The sequence below is a fragment of the Drosophila innubila genome (genome assembly GCF_004354385.1).
Source record: "Drosophila innubila isolate TH190305 chromosome 3R unlocalized genomic scaffold, UK_Dinn_1.0 2_E_3R, whole genome shotgun sequence".
NCBI lineage: Eukaryota > Metazoa > Arthropoda > Insecta > Diptera > Drosophilidae > Drosophila > Drosophila innubila.
The window spans coordinates 361,968-384,026 of record NW_022995380.1 but is presented as its reverse complement, the minus strand read 5'-3'; the positions used below and the strand labels follow the sequence as shown (position 1 = coordinate 384,026).

General features: G+C 36.1%; 3 protein-coding genes across 6 annotated transcripts in view; 1 reads left to right on the top strand and 2 right to left on the bottom strand.

Annotated features, from left to right (window-relative positions):
* The window catches only part of LOC117792209 (bromodomain and WD repeat-containing DDB_G0285837), a 47,979-nt gene extending 33,507 nt beyond the window's left edge, over positions 1 to 14,472 (top strand). For all 3 annotated transcript variants that reach the window (XM_034632252.1, XM_034632251.1, XM_034632253.1), the window contains exon 5: positions 13,255 to 14,472. In XM_034632252.1, the coding sequence (XP_034488143.1) occupies positions 13,255 to 13,659 (405 nt within the window). In that variant the 3' untranslated portion in view covers positions 13,660 to 14,472. The remainder of the gene's footprint in view (positions 1 to 13,254) is intronic.
* Positions 14,462 to 15,089, bottom strand: LOC117792212. Its single transcript, XM_034632257.1, has 2 exons — positions 14,892 to 15,089; positions 14,462 to 14,830 (listed from the first exon to the last, which is right to left on the bottom strand). Exons 1-2 carry the CDS (start codon positions 15,058 to 15,060, stop codon positions 14,535 to 14,537), a joined length of 465 nt encoding a protein of 154 aa, XP_034488148.1. The 5' UTR covers positions 15,061 to 15,089; the 3' UTR covers positions 14,462 to 14,534.
* Positions 15,090 to 16,490: 1,401 nt separating this feature from the next.
* Positions 16,491 to 21,197, bottom strand: LOC117791597 (epidermal growth factor receptor kinase substrate 8). Of its 2 annotated transcripts, none has more exons than XM_034631386.1 (7): positions 21,054 to 21,197; positions 18,767 to 19,148; positions 18,475 to 18,713; positions 17,703 to 18,390; positions 17,249 to 17,639; positions 16,838 to 17,184; positions 16,491 to 16,778 (listed from the first exon to the last, which is right to left on the bottom strand). In XM_034631386.1, the coding sequence occupies exons 2-7, from the start codon at positions 19,142 to 19,144 to the stop codon at positions 16,683 to 16,685; spliced, it is 2,139 nt and encodes a 712-aa protein (XP_034487277.1). In that variant the 5' UTR covers positions 19,145 to 19,148; positions 21,054 to 21,197; the 3' UTR covers positions 16,491 to 16,682. The 2 variants fall into 2 exon arrangements, with proteins under 2 accessions (XP_034487277.1, XP_034487278.1); XM_034631387.1 differs by having other exon boundaries at positions 18,767 to 19,145; positions 21,054 to 21,190.
* Between the last annotated feature and the right edge of the window lie 862 nt (positions 21,198 to 22,059).

Sequence of the window (22,059 nt, the reverse complement as noted above, 5' to 3'; positions counted from 1 at the left end):
AATATTTTATTAATTAATCTTAGATGCTACAAAAGTCCATTAGAATAGGGTTACCCCGGATTTTCTTAACCCAAGATTTTTTAATTAGATCAAATATCTAAACCTTCTTTGACTCTTTTAATGTTGGTTATTTCTATATTGTCTTAATTTAACAATAATATCATAGATAAATTATTAAATATTACATGATAAAATCCAGAATTTTTATCTGGAATTTCTTTCTGTGTATTACTGTAATGATATTTTTCTTATAGTAATTTCTTAATTATTTCCTACTTTGTTGTTGTATTGTTTTTTTCATAGCAATTAGTGATATGGTATTTTTTACATATTTTAGAATTTTCTCGATAAGTTGTTAAAGAGTTTATACAAGTTTACATTTTCATTTAATATTTTGTTCTTTTGCCGCTTCCGTTGTTGTTTCTCCGGCTTCCGCTGATTCGTTCTTTGCCCATTTTTTTCCCTCTCTCTCTTTCTACGGTTCGCGTCTTTTTTCAACGATGTCGTCATTTACCTGTACTTGTTGTACACCTTTCTTTCAAAATTTACTTTCCGGCAGCGTTACTCACAACGATTCTTCTTCTGTGCTGGGGTCAACGCCACCTTTAACTGAGTTAACCCTCAGCTGTGTGTGTGTGTGTGTGTGTGTGTGTGTGTGTGTGTCTGTGTGTTGTGTGTGGCATGCATCATGCAAAAATCAGCGAATGGAACCAATGTCAGTCTCGGTTCAAGTCCGGCTGCGATTATATCACACACAAAGTCAACAAACAGGCCAGTGTCCAGATCCATTTTGTGGCAACTTTTTGGAGGCAGCTGCCGCCGTTGTGGCATGCATAATTAATAACGATATGATTTGGACACTGACATTGGCACAGAGTCTGAATTCAAGCTTTCCACAGCGGGTGGATGCAATGGGATTGACTCAGTTGTGTTGTTACTGTTGTTGTTGCCTCTGTGGCATTCGGTTGGTGTTGCGGCTGTCATGGAACCCGCTAATGATCAATGCGGGCGCCCGGTCGCGTATCGGCCTGTCTGGCTGCCAGGCACCTGCAAAAATAAGCTATAGAAGTTCTGGTCTATAAATAAAGCGTATTAATGTAAATGCCCTTTGCAGAATGAGGAATTGCCAGCCAGCCAAAGGGGGAAGTTCTTTCAGCGCTGTACAAAATTAGCCTACAGAAGAAAACACACTCGATATGTGTGCGTGTGTGCGTGTGTGTGTGTGTGTGTAGAATTCGCATGTGGCATTCCTGCCCTTTCACACAGGAAGCTCTTGACAGCAACAAATAAAGGCAAAAATAATAAAAAAGCAACATCTGAAAGCGAAAGTCTTGTTTAAATTGCTTGAGAAATGTGCAACTATAAATTGTCACTGCATTGTTGTTATTATATCATTTTACGCTCAATAAGTTTGTTAATAATTGTGCGACAAGTCTCCGAATTTTGTGTGTTGGGTGTTGAGTGTTGGAGGCAACGATAATTGTGACAACAACCAAAAATGTTGTCCAGGAAACAGGTTGCAAACTGATTGCTGATTTCTTGGCTTATATTCGACATCAGGGCCTCAACAATTTGGTGTCGCTTTTATTCCCCTGCACATGAAATGTGTAGAGCATTTAAGATGTCCTATATGTATTGTTGATCAGCACGACAATATAGAAAAGTCTCTTAGTTTTCTTTATGAAACTTGGTACAGGTCCTGCAGTCAGTACTTATTTCGGAACCGGCCATATCGAATCATTATATTATATATTTAGAAATTCAGCCTTTAGTATGGACATCTTATTTGCTTGTGTTATCTTATTTATCCTGACCATATTTTGGTTTAAATCGCACTAAAATGATCATATAACTGCCATCGAAATAATCGGTCGAAAATTGAATACTGAGCTCTGCAAGTGTATCTGAATTTCGGCGTTTCGAAGAGAATATCTTTTTCTTGTTTTGGTTATACTCGTAATCGTAATGTCTGACTAATGTATCGCAACTTAGCCAACTTCTTGTGCAGCTGAGTGTGAAATTCACTTTTAAATTTGTTTCTGTCTTCTTTGTCTTTTGTTTTCTACTTTACATAGAAAAAAAAAACAAATAAACAATTTAAACATCATTTTCATTTTATTTGCCATCATTCGAAACGCTACAATAACTTTCGAGAGCACCATAGATAGTTGGCGAGAAGAGTTAAGAGCAGTTAAGAGTCTTATACTCGTATAAAACCAAGAATATCTAATGATTGTATAATTGAAATAGGGATTGCTAAAATATTTTAATTCGACTTATAAGAGATATGAAAAGTATAATAATAAATAAATTTAATTGTATTAAAACTATCATTGAGAGTTTTCCATCAAGTCTTGATCTTTTTTAAATTTAATTCATGTTTAATTGATTTTATTTGTTTTCTCTCTTTTGTTCCCATTTTTTTTTTTTACAGCTTTTTGCTTACGACTACGCCAATGTTTGATAACCTTGCTTTTTATGGTATTCTTATAATTCACGTTTTGTGTAGCGCAGTGTAAGCAATAAGCCGGCAACCTGCTGCGATTTGCAACGGTTATATTCGAGCAGTTATTTCTTTAAATGTTACTTTATTGTGCTGTCGGATTTATCAATGCTTTCTGCCCATTATTTGATTTGATTTTTTTTGTTGTTGTTTATTTGGCTAAATGCCAGCAATGCCAGCCGTCGATTCTATACAGTTTTAATATTGGCCTTTGGCTTTAAGTTGTGTTTAATGCTAAAACCTTGCGATACACATTTATTTTGGTAACAGAAGTCGTAGAGCGAAGGTTCAGTTGGCTAATTGAAAAGCATATAGAGTCGAGTGAGGGATACCAACAATAGGGGCCACTCTTTTGGGGCAACTCCACTTGACACGGACACGGACACCGCGCCGTGGCTAATTATGGGCGAGTCACTGAAGCCAAGTTCCGTTGGGGCTAAAACATATTGAAACTAACGTCATGGCGCAATGAGCTTATAATATATATTATGGTTATAATATGCAAATTGTGTTGTGGGTGCAACAAGCCGCGTTAACGGAGTGTGTCACCGGCCAAACACATTAAATATAAATAAATATAATATATAAATAATTATATATGTATACATTTACAAAAGGATGTTGAATTGCATTTTTATAGCGGATCGAGATGAAAGCGTGTCTCGGCACGTAAAACTGACATAAAAAATTAATAAAAATTTATAGCACATGGGAAGCTGACAAATGCAATGCACAATCCAAAACAGCTCCATGACATGCAAAGTGGACACAATGCACCACGGACTCGACTAGGAGTGGGAGAAGGAGAAGGAGAAGGAGAAGGTGGGGGATTACGTTTTCAATCGACTGAAATTAAATGTTGCCCAGACCAATAAACAAACAAATAAACATTCGCTGAGCTTGCAATCAAAACAGAGTCAAAACAGACTCTCATTGGAGCAGGAGCCTGCATCCAATCCGCCATTACCTGCCAAGTGCCAAGTGAAAGTTCGAGTCCAGCTCCAGCTCCAACTTCAGCTCCAACTTCAGCTCCAACTTCAGCTCCAACTCCAGCTTCAGCCCGTGGCTTGGCTTGCGTTGACAGTTGCACACAAATTACAAAAATTAGCGCTCACATGCGACGCAGTGGATGCCTCCTTAATCTTTGCAATCTGCCCCGGCAAAAACCTCCTCCAACTTCAACTTCAGCTCCAGCTCTTCAACTAAGATGCAATTGTCTTGTGATTTTGCTGAAGTTGTTAGTTTGGGTCGCGCTTGCGCTTCTGGGGCGCATTTGTGCAATTAGAAAATGGCAAATGCCAAATGGGGGCATGCAACAACCGTACAACACTACATCAACAACAACAACAACAGCTAAAACTACAACTACAACTTACACGATGGGGGCTTACATACACGAGTCTATAGATTAACATACCCACAGCACAGCACTTCATTCGCCCTGGGCTTTCGGCCAGTTCAGCGAGTGGGGAGCAACTAAAAGCTAAATCAGTTTGCCAATATTTTGCAATGGAAATTTACTGCTGCCCCAAACGCAACTGCAACGCCAAATGTAAGTGCAACACTAAGCAATCCATTAGATAAATCACATATTTGTAGTGACAAATCTGTTCAGATATTAGACAACACACCAATTGGTTGGTCTTTCACTTTTTTCTGTTGTCAAATAGCTATTTTAATTGCCGGAAAGTATATGAGTTAATTTAACGCATTGGGTATAAAATACGGCTCTTCTTCCTTTGCTTTCTTAGATTACATTTTAATATGTTTCCCTCATAATATTTGTAGTTTTGAAACTCTGTTATTCATGGTCAATGTGTGGTTAATTTATCCTAACAAAAATCGTTATCCAATTAACTTCGGTTTGTCGACACAGAAGATAGATATATACTTAAGATACCTTATTTTTACAGATAACTATCTTCAGTATTATGTACTTGTGCTAAAGACTTCATCATCTCACAGATACTTTTCTGGAATTTTAGGTTGCCTCAAGATACTTTTGTATCTTACAGATATCTCTGTATCTTTCATTTAAATCTGTATCTTACATTTACTTGTGTATCTTATCAATATTTTTCTACAGTTTTTTATGTGTTTCGTACAAATAAATTTTTTCAACCCTTTGTATTTCTAAGATACTTTTGTATCTTACTAATGTGACGACTGCAAACAGAGATTTTTTATATTTAATTATATTAAAATGTAATTATCTTTATTCCTGGTCAATCATACGTTTTCAATTTTATAAGTTTGACTCGTCAACAGAGAATATAATTTAAACAAATCTATTTATACTCAACATTTTTGTGACATACTATATGCATTGTGTTTTACTATAAGTTTTTTTCTACTATATGTTTATCACAACAACATTTAATAGTCTTTATATGGGCATATTCCATAGTCTCGAGATGTTCGCACTCATTTAAAATCTGTTTACTGCTGGAAAAACTATCAACACCTTGAGCAGACAGATATTTTAATGAGCTGTGTGTTGAGCTGAGGCCGCTGCTGCAGCCCCTAAAAACAGCACCTAAAACTGCAGTGTTGACTCTAGAAATTGTTTCGGTTCGTTTTCGGGAATACTTACATATATGTTTGTTTCTTTGTATCTCTCTCTCTCTCTGTCTTTTTGTTTGTTTGTTTGGCTTATCAATCAGTGCGGAATCAGACACAGAAATGTTGCGTAATTTTGCAGTGCAGACAAAAAGTAAACAGCAACCATAAAGTTGTATAGACTTTTTTATTTATGGCTCTGTAGCAGTTTTTGGCTACTGTTTGGCCAGGCAACTTTTATGTTGTAGCTGTAGTTGTTGCTGTTGTTGTTGTTGTTTTGTGGCAGCTGCGTGTAGATTTGAAACTCGTTGGAGATGCTTGCATTGGGGAATATGTGTGTTTTAATGCCACTAGGCAACAATTTTGAAAGCAGCAGACTCAAAAAGAAAGAAATGTGATACGAGATAATAAAAGTATCGATATATTATAGATAGTTATGACGATACATTGCGTCTAAGCGGCGCCTCACAAAGGGACGCTTTGCATATAAAGTGAATTGTCTATGGCTCAAACGGATTCCATTCGAGTCGATCGGATTCGATCGGATTTGGTTGACTTTGAACATACCATTGCATCGTCTACTATTGGCAGCTTAAAGGCAAATACCTTTGCCACTTTATGAGTCCGTTAGATGAACGGTCTATAGGGATGTGTATAGAAGTACTAGTACTCGTATCGTTGACATTTTATCGGAACGTACGTGCCGAGTTGTTGGTGTAGCTGTAGTTGTTGGAGTCAAGTGGATTGCGTTGGTTTCGTTTCGTGTAACTTGGCTTGGAATGAATGGCCAATGAGTGGCGTCAAAAGCAAACGAGTGAGTAGCAATAAATATGCAACGTGTCTAAATATATACTCACTCCTATAATAGGGAGGGCGCCAAGTGCAAAAAATTCCAGAGTTGACAATGTTCTGGGCACGTCAAAATGTCGCCAGCGACTGTGTATGTGTTACATGGTATCTGTATCTACAGCTGAGTATCTGTGTATCTGTGTATCTTTGTATCTGTGCAGTTGGCGCTAAAGTTGAAAGGCGTGACTGTTTTGTCTTGTCGGCAGCTTGCAATGCAAATGCCAAAAAGTTGTTTGCTGCTTCAAAATCGACAAAAGCAACAGCAACAAAGTTGGCCAAATTAAGTTAAGGCAAGTACAACAACAGCAACAACAACAACAGCTGTTGAAGTGAATGTTGTTGTGACTAGAACTGTGACAATGGCTGCAACATTTGGCCAGCTTATCTCTGGGGAGGCGCTTCCGCATTTGCAGCGCATTCTCAGCGGTCACAAAAGTTCACGTTGCAACAACGCACAAATGTTTGAAGTGCAGCCGACAATGCACAGTGGTTTGTTTTTGTCAGTTTAGTTTGCTTTTATAACTAATGGATCTCACAACCGTTTAGCGACTTTTGTCTTAGTATTTAATCAGCTGAAAGCGCTTTAAGCTTCCATAGATTTTAACTACTCACCTTATGTTGTAATGCATCGATATTATATCAATAAACAAATATGTATTATTTGATATTTGCAAGCATGAAGTTATATATTTTGGAATCACTTAGTATGTAAAATGAGATGCTTTTTAATGAGCGCATTAATTAACAAAGACATAAAACTTAGTTGGAATTTTGTGGATCTTTGGTTTGTCTCGTTAAATTTTCCATTATGAATAATAATGATAATTTTTGTGTATGCTATTTTCTAGCACGTTTTTGACATACTTAATTTATTTAGTTATTTTAATATGCATTAATTCCTAATGTTACAAATACATAACGACCTATAAATTATAGCATGAGTCACTAATTGATGTCCTTATTCATACTTATTTAGTTTTATCGAACAAATAATCTGTGAGATTAAACAGCAAGAAAAAATTCGAATCAGAATGTTTTTTTTTTTTACATTGATCAAGGTAAAATAAGTTGCGGAACATATACAATTTAATTTAAGTTTTTAGAATAAAAATTTGTGATTTTTTGACCAAGTTATTTTTTCGAGCTTATATTGCCAAAACGACCACTGTGCGACGCCCCAAGGCATCCCATCCCCTTAGTATTCTCTGTCATCTCTCTCTCTCTCTCTTTTTCTTTCTCGCTGTCTTTTGCTGGCTAAAGATAGATGCTACCATACAGACATGCATAATGCATGCTTGCAACAACTTGGCCGCATGTGCCGTGTTGTCACTGGTTTATTGCCGTTGTCTATGCATCCATGAGATACACGTACTTTAAGGGTTTCTCTCGTCGCATTGTCGCGTTTATTACATACTAGAAAACTAATGTTCATAACAATATAAGTATAATGCTCGTAGTGTTGTGTTGTTTTCAGCATTTCTAAGCGCTTGGGACTAATTAAATTTTCAACATTATCGATTGCATTTTACGACACTCGAGCGAAAGTTGTTCTTTAGAGGCTAATGTCGCCATACTCGCATGTTGGGCTTAATTACACTCATGGCAGTTGCCACTGATTGCATCGAGTAATCAACACAGACCCTACATCTTTCTGCCGCGTGCCACCTGCCTTTCGTTTGCACAAAAACCTCAAGAACATTCGCTTTAAAAACTCATTAATGCGATTTTTGTGGCACAGTCAACGTTGAGATGCTCAGTTGTCTCCGCCTCTTAGGCAAATGACTTGCAATTTACGATCTAATACTTATGTCTTTTCATCTGTAAAGTTCATGGTGCTTACTTTTAAGCACTACACTTTTGTATATAAATAACTGTGACACATCCTCAAAAGGTTTCAACAAGCTTCTTGAACTGTAAATTATTCTTTAGACATTACATAACTCGTAAAATCTAATAATTATTGTAAAATTAAAGTTCTTATCAATTCGACAAGGGTTAAGTAAGCGTTTATTTTCAAAAAATTAATATATAAGCTAAAGAGATTTATTCAACTTTGAATTCATTCCTAAGACTTCGCAGAACTCGTAAAATAAACAAATTATTAAACTTAAGTTAGATAGAAGTAAGCGTAAGAGGGAACAGTAAACGTTTATTTTAATAAATATTACATACTATATTATTAGATCCGCAATAATGAATTATTAACAGTAAAAAAGGAAACATTATTTTAAAACTATAGTTCCTTAGAATACAAAGAGGGAAGAGTTAGTGAATATGTTAACAAACAAAATTAGATGTGCAATAAAATTGTAATCTACAGGGTGGCCCACGAAAAATTACTGAATGAACAAATTTTAATATCGTTTTTAAGACTTTACACATTTCGTAAAATAGAAAAAATTACAAATAGGGAAGAGTAAGCGTTTATTTTAACAAACACCACACAATACTAAATCTACAGAAATACATTATAAACTGTAGCTGAATGCATTTTTAAATCTGAATTATTCAACTAAACTTATTTTGCTGCATTGCCCCCGTCACCGTTTTTCAATGTCGGACAAAGATGACGCCTAATTAGTAAACTAATAAGCAAACCAGTTGAGTGTTTTGTTAATTACAAAACAGAGAAAAAAGATGCATGGCTGACATTGAACGAGTAGCAGCTTACAACTAACTCATCTGACAAAATGATGCAAGATGAAGTATTACGCATACGCCAGGTGGTCACAAAGTTCATGCTGTGAAGCTAGGCATAACTATATCAGATCTCGTACCATGCCATAACAGTACCTTGAGCGTGCTTTTAATGTTCTTATTGCGGTTGTGATTTTGCAATATTTCATCATAACGCTGCGAAGCCACAGAACTTCGTTTCAACGAACACAAGTTAAGCCGGCGACTGTTTGTCTTCCGCAAACAGATTTAACAGTCTCGAAATGTGCTCTTTCGAGGCGTTGTCTGCGACTTTTCCAATATTTCTTTTCAACTTTGTGTTACACGTTTTCCGCCACATTTGATTAGATACTCGCTGGGGATTTACCTTCGATTGGTGTTGCCTGTCTGAGGGCACGTAGGTGGCCAAGTAATGCGGAAATATCTATCAGCCTCTAAACGTATTCCCCGTATCTTGTGGGCGTGTAAACTGTGCCAGTGCCAGTTTCAATGGAGGATGTTTCAAACGTGGGTGGCAATCGCTAAACCTGCTCCACTTGTCGGCTCTGTTCCTAATGCCAATTAAGCGTTAATTAACATACATGAGCTGCGAGTAAGTGTGTTTGCCAATTGTAATTGTGCTAATACAACTGCCTGACCCGGTAAAATATGCAAATTAGGCTAACCAAATTGGACATGCTTAATACAAGTACATTGATGTGCACTTAAATTGTAGTATAATTGAAATTATTAATCGATACACAATAAATGAATAGATAAATTGAGTTATTTTTATACTCTTTATATAAAAACTAGTCTGCAAACCTTCAAAAAAAGGTTCAGTTTAATGGTTGAAGCTTTTTTAAATTTTATTTAAACTTATTATTTAATTTTTTAAATTTTTTTTTGATTTTCCTTATTTTTTTAAATTATCAAATAAAAACATACCTTACTTTTTAGAGAATTTAACCTATCAAAATGAATTTATTTTAATAATTGCACTGCTTTAATATTAGACTAAATTAGAATGTACATAGATTGGTTTGTTTTAAATATATATAGTTAAACACAACAAAAATATTAAATGTATGTTGTTATACATTTAAATCGAATATTTTTTTAGGGTATTTCTTTTGAATAATTATTAAAATTTAGAAAATTAATAGTCAATAGATAAAAAGTTATTTATAGATAAACAACAAATAGAATAGACTTATTGCATTGATGTGCACTTACAATATACGTAGATAATGATAATTATCAATTTGGAATATTATTTATAGATAGACAGCTTCAATGCTAACGCTTTGGTCATAATTTTATATAAACTTATTATTTAATTTTTGTTTTTTTAATTTAACCTATGAAAATGATTTTATTTTAATATTTGCACTGTTTTAATATTAGACTAAATTAGAATGTACATAAATTGGTTTGTTTTAAATATATATAGTTAAATACAACAAAAATATTAAATGTATGTTGCTATTTTACATTTAAATCGAAACGTTTTTTAGGGTATTTATTTTGAATAATTATTAAAATTTAGAAAATGAATAATCAATAGATAAAAAGTTATTTATAGATAGACAACAAATAGAATAGACTTATTGCATTGATGTGCACTTACAATATACGTAGATAATGATAATTATCAATTTGGAATATTATTTATAGATAGACAGCTTCAATGCTAACGCTTTGGTCATAATTTTATATAAACTTATTATTTAATTTTTGTTTTTTTAATTTAACCTATGAAAATGATTTTATTTTAATATTTGCACTGTTTTAATATTAGACAAAATTAGAATGTACATGAATTGGTTTTTTTTTTAAATATATATAGTTAAATACAACAAAAATATCAAATTTATGTTATTATACATTTAAATCGAATGTTTTTTTAGGGTATTTATTTTGAATAATTATTGAATTTAGAAAATGAATAATCAATAGATAAAAAGTTATTTATAGATAGACAACAAATAGAATAGACTTATTGCATTGATGTGCACTTACAATAAATGTAGATAATAATAATTATCAATTTGAAATATTATTTATAAATAGACAGCTTCGAGGCTAAAGCTTTGGTCATAATTTTATATAAACTTATTATTTAATTTTTGTTTTTTAAATTTAACCTATGAACATGAATTTATTTTAATATTTGCACTGTTTTAATATTAGACTAAATTAGAATGTACATAAATTGGTTTGTTTTAAATGTATAAAGTTCAATACAACAAAAATTGTAAATGTATGTTGTTATTTTACATTTAAATCGAACATTTCTTTAGGGTATTTATTTTGAATAATTATTGAATTTAGAAAACGAATAATCAATAGATAAAAAATTATTTATAGATAGACAACAAATAGAATAGACTTATTGCATTGATGTGCACTTACAATATATGTAGATAATGATAATTATCAATTTGGAATATTATTTATAGATAGACAGCTTCAAGGCTAATGCGTGGGGTGGTTGGAAGCAGTCTTGAGTGTGTCAGGATGCTGTGTGACTGGCAAAACAGTTGGCCAGTTGGCAGCTGCGGCAGCTACAGTTCATGGATATCAGATTGCCAGTGAGATGGCGAATGTCCGTGTTCGCCAGCCCAAGCTAAGATTGTGTGAGTAGGCGGGGCGGATTGGGTCGGGTCGGTGGGTTGGGATGGGGTGGTGTGGTGTGGTGTGGTGTGGTGTGGTGTGGTGTGCCGGGCAATCGGTGGGTTGGGGGCGAGTGCTTGCAGGTTTTGAGCGGATTTGCTTAATGCCGCTATGTGGCAGCGATGCAGAAAGTTGTGCTGCTTTTCTTTTTACACACAAGATATTATGCGGCGATATTAATTGACAAATGAGATTTTTCCTTCCGACTCGACAGCGACCGGGGAACTTTCATTTTGACCACAAGCATCTTGTTGTCAGCTCGACTCAAACTCAAACTCAACTTCAAGCTCAAGCCCACGAAATGCAGGCCAAGGCAATATGCAATATGCAATATGCATATGTACCCCGTATCTGTGGCTATACTTAGATGGATCGTTCATGCTCCGAACTGCAGCTGGAGCCACAAGACTGAGCTGCTGTTTGGGTTAACGCCAACAGTCTGGCGCTATCAAAAGCGCCGCGAACTCTTGTCAAGTTACTTAATGCCATAAATGCGGTTTGCAAATGCACGACGTACGCTCTATGTATGTGGCCAGGAGACAAGCTAGGTTAAAACCCTGTCTCAAATCACTCTCCCCTCCCCACCATGCGTCACGTCATCTTGACGGGCCGCTGAACTGTTAAATGTCAGGCCATGATAGCAGCCGGCAGATTGATGAACGCTGTCATGGCATAAATATGCAACGGCGAAATGCAAAAAGAATGGAAAATGCTAAACCAAATATAGATTGCTTATTATATTTACGAGCAGTATGCGGAAATACTCTTTCCATTTGTGATAAAAGGCAAACTGAAATAACTACTTGTAATCTAGAGAAAATAATGTGATGTCAATTAATATCATCTATACTTTGATAAGGTCGTGAAGATATACTTGATTAAGTACCAGCATTTCTTAAATGAATATACATTTAGTCAAGTAACTGTTTCGACAAAATAAAATATCTCCTTATTTTTAATTTTTGAAAATAGTGAAACTAAATGATGCCCATAAACAAAGAGATTAAAATATAAATAAATATAGCAATCCAATAAAAGAAATTGAAATTGAATTTAAAAATGTTTTTTTTTTATTTTATACTAAAATGTTTTTGGAGTCAAAGCGCAATTGGAATTAACCCTTGGAGCTTTAATTAAAAATAAAAAGCAATTCGACATTTTTGATATATTAAAAATAAAAAATGGATAAATAAGAAATAAAAATATATATATATATTTATATATTCCATCTTATTTTTTTTTAAAAAAACTAGAAATTAGTGTTGAAAATTAAAATCTATAGAATTTAAGATTGGAGATACTATTTTGCGGCTTTTATTCCGAAATTTGGGTAATCGTTTCGGAATTATTAAATTTTTTGTATAGAAGACAAACTTGATGAGTAAGTCGATGTTCTCTGTACCAAATTCGGATTCTATGTCATAACAGTTTATAATTTTAGAAAATCGAGGAGTTCAAAGCATTTTTTATATAAATGGTTTAAAAATTAATAGATATAGTCCTATAAATTAAAATAAAAGATAAACTATTTTGTTGTTTCTATTCCAAAATTTTGTTTTTCTTTTCGAAAGTATTGCATTTTTTTTGTAAGGAAGTCAAACTTGATGAGCAAGTCGTAGTTCTCCGTGCCAACTCCGGATTCTATAGTATGTCTATAACAGTCGAACGTCAAACCTTTCTATGGATTTGTGGGTGTGCCCCTGTAGGCAGTCTCCGTCTCCGTGTCCGTCTCGATGTCTGTTAGCTTTAGTTGCTGTGTGGCGCTGTCAGTCAATGCAATGTATAGCATTACAACAACAACAACAAATACAACATCAAAAGCGTCTGAAGTCAGTCAGTTTGTCAGTGTGTTGGGGCTCTTTGCTCGCCTTGAGTTTTGAAAGTTGCATGGGGCAATGGAGCGCGTTGGTGGGCACGTCAAGAATATATACATGTTGCATATTAATTATATCTGGACTAATTTAATGTATCTGATATATTTTTTTTGGTTTTTTTCATTTTTGTTTTTGTAGTTCGGCTTGCGTCAATTGGATCTCTCATTGCTGTCACAATTGTGGGCACTAAATGACTCGATACAGGAGTTTCGCACGATGATCGAGGAGCAGGATGACGAGGAGGACGATGAGGATGGTGAACTGGATGAGCAGGGCAATCGCAGGCATTCGCCGACACCCTCGTCTTATGATTCGGTCAGCTCCGAAGGCGGCGCCGAAGCGGATCTTGTAATGCAGGCCAAGGCAAAGCGTCTGGGCACCATACCAAAGGTAATCACGACGCAGCCAAAGCAGCAACAGCAACAGCAACTCAAGTTGGATATGAAGCCGGTGGCAAGGATGCGCAGTGCACCGCCACCACCACCGCCCGCCGCATTGATGTGCGTAGCTCGAAAGGCGGCGGCACCACCACGACCCACATGATGTTACCTAACCGACTTCCTCGCCGGAGTCAGGATGGTCATGTGCAAGGCGATTGTGAGCGATGTGCCGCCGCCGACGACGCCGGCGCCAGAGACGACGTCAACGTTGGGCAGCATTTGAGCATTAGGAGCTGGAACTAGAGCTGGATGTGAACCTCAAACTGGAGCTGAAAGCTGGCAAGAGCGTTGGAAGTTAATCGGATCACGACTGTTGTTTTGGTAACTCGAAGTGTGGCATGCACCATCCCTAGAAAGTTAACATTAACGATAAGCGATCGAATATCGAGTATCGATTAGGGATAATCTATCTATTTAATTACGCATACATACATATGCTACTTACTTAACATAGTCCTAAGACGTATAGCCTTTAAGTTTAGCAGTCCTTTGTGTGATCTTCAGTTGTAAGTTTATTGTAAATTGTTTTTCTGTTTGCCCTTTTGCTACTGTTTAGGGCTACTTTGGGGTTTTTTTGTTTTAGGCATGATGGGTTCATATTACCTACAGATGTATATCATTTCGTTTTAAATATATTCTGTTTTATGATTAAAATAAATCAACAAAATTCAATCAGAACTCTCTCTCTCAGTTTACAACATACTGACATGTATGTATAACTTCAATTCTTAACCTAACGCTAACAATAATTATAATGACTATAAAGTTGCTGTAGGCTTAAGCTAAGAACTGCACTACTTGTATATAGAGCTGTCACTAAACAACCTGCGCTTTAACTCTCTTTGGCTTTGCTGCAACTACCTACAACAATACATATGTCTAACGAGAAGCGAAAATAAAAAAAATTCAAACGAAGCAACTGCATTTGCGTTTATTCAATTTCTATTTGATTTTCAGTTTCCCAACCTCATTCCAATCCTAGACAATACTAAAGCCATCCATGCCAAGTTTAATGCATTTAAAGTCATAGGCCAGGATCTGGTTGGCGTCAAAACTGCTATAGAAACTCGGACAGATGTTCAGGTTCGTCAAGCCCGACATTTTGGTGGTCATCTTGAGACACAATGCCAGAGGCGTAATGTCCGATATCACCGGCAGGCAGAAACTGGGCGGAGTTTTGGTGTCGAGGGTGAACTTGCTCACCGAATTGCCATCCAAGGAAACACTGACATCCACCGAGGCCTTGAGTAGATTTATTTTGAATGTGACACAGACTTAAATAAACAAAACCGCATTAATTAGTTGGCCAAAATCTGTATTGTGGCTGTAATTTACCCGATTTGGTTAAGTTCATTGCGTTCACCACAGCACTCTGGCAGCAGGAGCAGGACATGGACAACGAGCAGTTGCATTTCGACTGAAACGAGATAAGACCCTTATCGGCAATATCGGAGGCAGCCTGGACAATGGACGATCCGTCGAGGCAAACTAATGTGACCAACATTAAGGCGAGTAAAGACCATTGCCTGTCCAAGCTGACAATCGAATATAATACCATAGTTCAAGTCAAGAAGATTACTATTTTAACTGTGTGAAGCTCCCACAGCAGCCGTCGCTAAACTAAGGGTTAAACAACTCAGTAGTCCAGTATTTACTTTATGTATTTTTAACTCTAATATCACTATTAATATAATCTCATTTGTCGTTAAATAATTAAATTAAATGTATTGAATGGATCATTTATTCCCATTGGCGATAGCGAGTTCAAGGGTAATCGAGCAAGTCTTACAACTACGTAAAATGAGTGCCTGAAAGTATGCAATTAAAATACCTTTTGAATTTATTTGGATATCCCGTAAAGTATGCAATGGAATTATGTTTATATCAAATTCCTTGGTAATACCATACTGATTATAATTTATAATTATAAATTATAATTACTAAAAAAATATAATATTAATTAATAATTATTATATCGAGCGCTATTTGCAAAAAAAACATAAACGGCGAAAAAAATTGTATAAAATAAAAATTCGGAAATTTTCGCAAATATGGCTCGATATTATCTAGGTTATGTTATCTAATTATAAATTTAAGTTTATTTGTCGAAAACAAACTTATAAACGTGTTGAGTACTCAAACAGGCAATTCTAATTTTGTATATTTCCTAACTTCATAAATTCGTAAAAAATTTATTTTGCAAATTATATTAATTATAAACTTGCAACAAAAAAAAAGTCAAGCGACGAGAGTCTTTTATACCTCAAAATTTCTGATATTCAGTTTTGTGACGAACGATATTAAATTTAGTGTTTGAATTACTCTTATAAAAAAATGTTTTGCAATAAAGTCATTTTTTGGGTGTAAGGAATCGCGACCATTTTGCGTAATGTGCCTAATGCCAACCGAAAGACAGTATGACATTTTGTTAGTCAAGACTCTACCTTTCGATCGGTATATAACTCGATCTGATAAAATTTTAAAGATCACAGCTGTTCATATAAATAAAGACAAACATTTTTATAGAAATAAGATTTTTGATTAATTTAAAAATTATAGAAGCAAAAATGGTTTTCAAACAAAATCTAATCAGTGTACTGCTAAACTGACTTATCACACAGTGAGATACAACCTAGTCCATAGGTCGTCCAAGGAGCACTGAATATTGCTACTAAGCCAACTGCTACTTTGCGATCCTTTAATTCAAAAAGTAAAGTAAAAGTAATCAAAAACTAAAGTCTCTCTTGGACGCGCCGCAAAATATGCAACAGGTTTGAGTTAAAAGCAAAACATGTTAAGGACCAATGCATACTTTTAGTGACAATTTATAATTAATACATCAAAAAACTTTTGAATGATTTATGGTTTGCGCCGAATCTTCTTTAAGATTTTGGAGATTTACGACTTTGGTGGCCTTTTATGTATTTTTTTTAAAATGTTTATTTACACATATACAGAAATATTTAAGAAATAAATGAAGAAAACAATATAAATAGGTAAATGGCAAAACTTATAGAATTGTGTTGCATTACATGGATTACAAGGATATGTAATAGATGCAAAAATATTCAAATCAATGCTTAAGCCCAATACAAATTAGGTGAATTGGAATATGTAGAATATGGCTTAGAAAACCTCATTCGGATCACCGTTTGATTGATCGGCCTTTTGCCTGGCCTTAGCCAGTTTCGCTGACAGCTCAGACGAACGGATGGTTTTGTACTGCAATATAATTGGATTAGATATATGCTTATCGGCTGAGAACAGTCAGGTACTCTTACCTCACAGAAGTTCTTCTGCAGCACAATCTGTGAAATGAGTCGGCGACTCTCCCGCTGGCCAAAGTAGCTCTCGATGGTGTGTGGCGAGAGGGCAAAGATTTCCTCTCCGCTGAGCGTGTGCAGACGCTTGATAATGTTATCGGAGAAACCCTTGCCGCGCAGCCATTCCTCCACCTCCCTGGGCTTTGAGTTTTGGTTAATGTATATCTCCGGAGTCTTTAGGATTTCAAGGTCCTTGCGTTTCTGCCTCTGCTGCAGCATGACTCGCAGCTCATCGTTCACATCGCCCTGCATCAGAAAGGCATCAGATAGATCATCGGCGTCGCAGTCATTGCGAGCACGCATTGCTAAGTCCACATGAAATATAGATCTCAATATATGACCATACACTCAATTGAAATACACACTCACCTGCAAGTGCTCCAGCCGCAGCCATGTTGCGTTTCAGGGTGCCACTTGGAGTATCGGTTGGTGTTTGGTTCTCACTTGGCGGCATCGGAGGCGGTATGGGCACATTGGGCATTGAGTAGGAGCGGGGCATATTCTTGGCCGCACCTACGGGCTGTTGGGACTCTCGGTCTGCGGGCGGTACATACATTGCCATCGTGTTGCGATAAACCGGATTGTTGGGCTCGTTTGCATCGCCGTTCTCCATAGATACCGAAGCCAAGGAATCCGTGTCACGAGCCTTGCGATTCGCGGCAGGATCAAAATTGTAGGGAATCAGCACGGTATGCGGTACATAGCCAATGTTGCCATAAGAGTTTCGGGCCTTCCACCAGTTTCGGGAGTCGTCAATTATCTGGATTTGTGATTGTAAATATTGCAATGATCATAGATCACAATATTGATGATGTAAGCTTACCTCCAAGTATTCGCCCTTTGTCACGTTCAGTTCTTTATCATTGGTGGCCTGTTTGTTAAAGACCACCTCGGCGATATTCACATTGCGGCTCTGTAGGCGATTCAGCCAGGTGCTGTTGCCAGCTGGACTCAACGGTATCGGTGTAGATAAGGGTGTTGGGGTCTTCTTGAGAGCAGGCGCTAAATACGGCACCTCCTCGTCGACAATCCAGTCGGGTGACCAATCGTCGTAAAAGATGGGATGGTATGACCCAACATGATCTTTAAACTGATCTTTTGGCACGGTCCAATTGGGGCCAAGACTTTGCCAAAGGTCTCTCTCATTGGAGTCGAGTGTTCCATTCAGAAATCCAACGGTTTCCCTACGCAGCAGCGGATTCACAACACTCTCGGGCAAATGGGCACCCTCGTATATATCGTTGCAGACATTCACAATCGACTGCAGGGAGACGAACACATTGTGAATGGGGTTAACACCCTTATTGAAATGGTTCTGCAGTTTCACCGCATAATTGAGGGCCAGTTTTATCTTGGCCAGAATGTCATAGAACTCGCTCTCGATGGGCGGACGTGATCGAAGCACTAGCAGACCTTCTCCATGAGGATTATGTTGGTTCTTACGGGACTGCAGCTCATGTAGAGCCTCCGATGCATAGTGTAATCTTGCAATAAAGCGTTCAATATCCTCGCTAAATTTCAGATAAATCATGGACAGATGTGAGTTAAAGATCACTCTAAAAATGATACCAAAGTTTAAAAAAAAGTATACATACAAGCAATGATTGAGCACCTGCACATCTCGATCGGATTGCTCGCGATCCTGGGCATTCTTCTCGGCGGCAATCTCGGCAACAGCCGCCGCAATACCAAATTGATCCTTGGCCTGATGATTGCCAGGACGCTCCGGCTTGGGCAGACGAATGGGAGTTTGATTGCGGTCCACTGTCACTGGGGAGCCGCTGCTCAGCTGTCGCAGATCCTCAACCAAATGCACCGAATTTACATCCGTCACCTAAAGGGTAAATGTGAATTTTCCAACAATGATAAGAACTTGTTGAACATTACCTGGAAGATATGCATTTCGGTATTGCCCAAGGAGATGCCTGGCACAGTGAATATCAAGATATTATTATATGTCTCCAATGGATCATCACTGATAAAGGCCGTTGGCTCCGTTATCAGACTGCCGGGAAAGTTCTCAATTTCCTTCATGTCCTTATCAAGCATGACAAGCCATTGGCCATTGAAGCACATATACATCTTATGTGGCCAAATGCCACCCGTCTTATCAAGCTCAATGAGCAATTTCATTTTCTCCTTTGGCTGTTTTGATTCCACCTCATTTTTCAATTTAAAGGTGGCCAAGTGATCCAATGCATATGTCGGCTTATTATCATCGTTATCACTGGAATGAGCTCCATTCTCAAACCCGTTTCGGAGCATACTACTACAAGAAAGGAACAAATAATGTAGATAAATATGTAGAAAACGCGTAAGTATTTCTATGCAAAGCAAATTAAAATAAAATCATAATCATATAATCTATAATCTACTTGATAGCGCCATACAGAACTTTCTGCTTCTACTATATGTATATGGGGAATATCAATACTAAGACAAAGACTGTGAGATACTCTTTATCCATATATGAAGTTGGATCTTATTTTAGTACAAGATCGCAATGCCATTTCAAAATTTTGCATGCTTCTACTTCTTCTTCACATTAAATGAATCCAATAGTTTTGAGTTACATAGTACATACACTTACATTTAATAATTTAAACTATTGTTTTGAGTTTTTATAGTAAGCTATGTGATCGCAGGTAGTTTTAAAATTCATGGGAACAATTAATAAATTAATATTGATAAATTGAGTAACGCAAAAATCTTATAAGTTTCTTTTCAATTTTAAAATTTATAGCGTGACCGCAATGCCATGGCTACCAGCTTATTTTCTAATTAATTGATAAATCTGCGTATAAATTTTATTTTTATCTCCTTCCCAATAAAAGATAAATCCATTTGAAGTGTTTTAGTATGTGAGGGAAGTGTGAGAGCTCCTGTAAGTTGAACTTTCAAAATAAAAGTGTACTCTCAATAGATCTACTTCTATTCCATATTAAATAAATCGAATAGTTCTGTGATTTATACACTTTTTATACCCTGTGCCCATTAAAATGGGCAATTAAGTGTATAATATGTTTTGCTGAATATATGTAACAAACAGAAGAATGTGTGGTAGAACACATATATGCTTCTACATACATATATAGATTCTATGTATTCTTGATCAGTATCAACAGGCGAGTCGAAACATCCCTGTCCGTCCGTCCGATTGCTTAAACGCAAAGTTCTTTGAAATTTTAGGAGCTGGAGAATTCAAACTGTGTATGATGGTTCCTGAATACCGTACGCAGAAAAATTTAGTTTAATTTTTGGATCGGAACACTTTATCATAAAGCTGTTATGGCAGAATGATCGGTGGAAAATTAAGTGTTAGTACGAAAAACTTTATTGTTTTTTGTAAATATATCCTAACCAATCTGACACAGTGTACATATTAGTAGCTCTTATATATCCTGCTCAAATTTTGTTAAAATCGGTAGGCGAACGAAGAGAAAATATTCACCTACGTGTAACCAAAACGGGTCGAAAGTATTTGAGAGTCCTGTAACTTGGCTTGACCATGATAATGTGATCAAAGTATTATTAAAACTGACTAAACTTAGAGCGTTTAACTTTACGCGTTCGAATTATAATTGAAAGTATTTTCAATTTACAAAAATGTATCGGCAACATAGAAGTAAGTATGCATATGAAGATGTGATGCATAAGTACATACTCATAATGTATATACACAATAATATAAAAGAGTAAAGCTTGTTCAATACACCTGTGTGATTGGTGTGTGTGTGTGTGTATTGCTGATTAGATAAGCGCAATTTAGCGCCTGCCTTTGTTTTTGCACCTTACTACACTGTCAATGCCGAAACCGTTTTCCCACTATCGCTTTTGGTAGGAAATTCTTGGCAAATGAAGCAATCACTTTTAAAGGCGAGTTACATAAGCCACCAATTAAAGGTCAATCAGCAAATTTTTAGTCCGTGATTGCAGGTGAGTTATTTATTTGATTCTTTTTCATAGATTCCATTTGATGACATGACATCATAATCATTGTTATTATCACTGAAATACATATGTGATAGAATGAGATCTATTTATAGTTGCATGCTCTGAGTATAGTCGCGGCGTTATCTAGCTGATCTTGATTTATTTCTTATATCAAACGAGATAGGCTTTCTTGTATAGCTGCTAATACTACACGTACACGGAATGATGAGCAATCTTTTACCTTATACGAGATATTCACCAACTGCGCTGCTCTGGCGAAAACTTGCACTCTCGACACGCCGCGAATCAGATTTGAACTAACTGCCAATGGCAATGGGCTGTGGAGCGGTATCAGATATTAGTTATCAGTTATCAGTTGGCTCTCCGACGACACCGTCTATTAATTGATTGCTCGAAATTGTTTCGGTTCAATCTTATCGGGGCTTTCATACGCAAAAGGTTTTTTCTTATCTACGTTTGCGTTTGTTTTCATTTCCAGTATTATTTCTGATTCTGTTTGGACTGCTTCCCTTTTTATTCAGTTCTAGCAATGTTATCAAAAATACACACACATCTATGCAATAGGAACAGCTTAGACCATATTGTATTACCACATTCCAAATATGAGTAACTAAATTCCATTCGAAAAGCATTTTAGACGGTGATAGTTGGGCAGACGGAGCTCAACTAGGATTAAAAATAAACAAAAATACTATACAAATGTTGCTGCAAAATAATTAACCTAGGACTGATTAAATATTCGTTTATTAATTAATTTAAAACTACGCATAAGAATGTCAAATTTTCTGATTAAAATTCATCTGCGAAATCAACGAAAGTTATGCCATAATTAATTATAATCAATTTTAATTTAGATATGAAAATCAATCATGGTTTCAAGGTCTTCTATAGCTTCCCCAATATAAGTGTAAAATGATCGAAAGAGTTTATATTTTTGTGTCATATTACAAGTTAGCTAATTAGTCGACCATTTTTTGTAAAGGAAATAAAGAGATTCAATAAAAGGAAACATAAACTAGGAAATGGCTTCACGATTTATAAAATAATCAATTTAAAATTTTTTGAATTACAATCAACATTATAGAACAGGTAAAATCAAACTTTCTTGCGGTTGCAACTTGTTTTGAAACATGTTCGAGTATATGAATACAAGTTTTACTCTGCTTCTTAAAGGCATAACACGTCTTATAAAACATGGCTATTTCCTGAACAACATGACAGAGCTA

What these genes read in the sequence shown, in the direction of transcription:
- LOC117792212 (XM_034632257.1), bottom strand. Translation starts at nt 15,060, where the DNA reads ATGTTGGTCACATTAGTTTGCCTCGACGGATCGTCCATTGTCCAGGCT. An exon ending in AATGAACTTAACCAAATCGG is followed by an intron (nt 14,831 to 14,891) that starts GTAAATTACAGC and finishes TGTTTATTTAAG; the next exon opens with TCTGTGTCACATTCAAAATA.
- LOC117791597 (XM_034631386.1), bottom strand. Translation starts at nt 19,144, where the DNA reads ATGCTCCGAAACGGGTTTGAGAATGGAGCTCATTCCAGTGATAACGAT. An exon ending in CCGAAATGCATATCTTCCAG is followed by an intron (nt 18,714 to 18,766) that starts GTAATGTTCAAC and finishes TTTACCCTTTAG; the next exon opens with GTGACGGATGTAAATTCGGT. An exon ending in CAAAGGGCGAATACTTGGAG is followed by an intron (nt 17,640 to 17,702) that starts GTAAGCTTACAT and finishes TCACAAATCCAG; the next exon opens with ATAATTGACGACTCCCGAAA.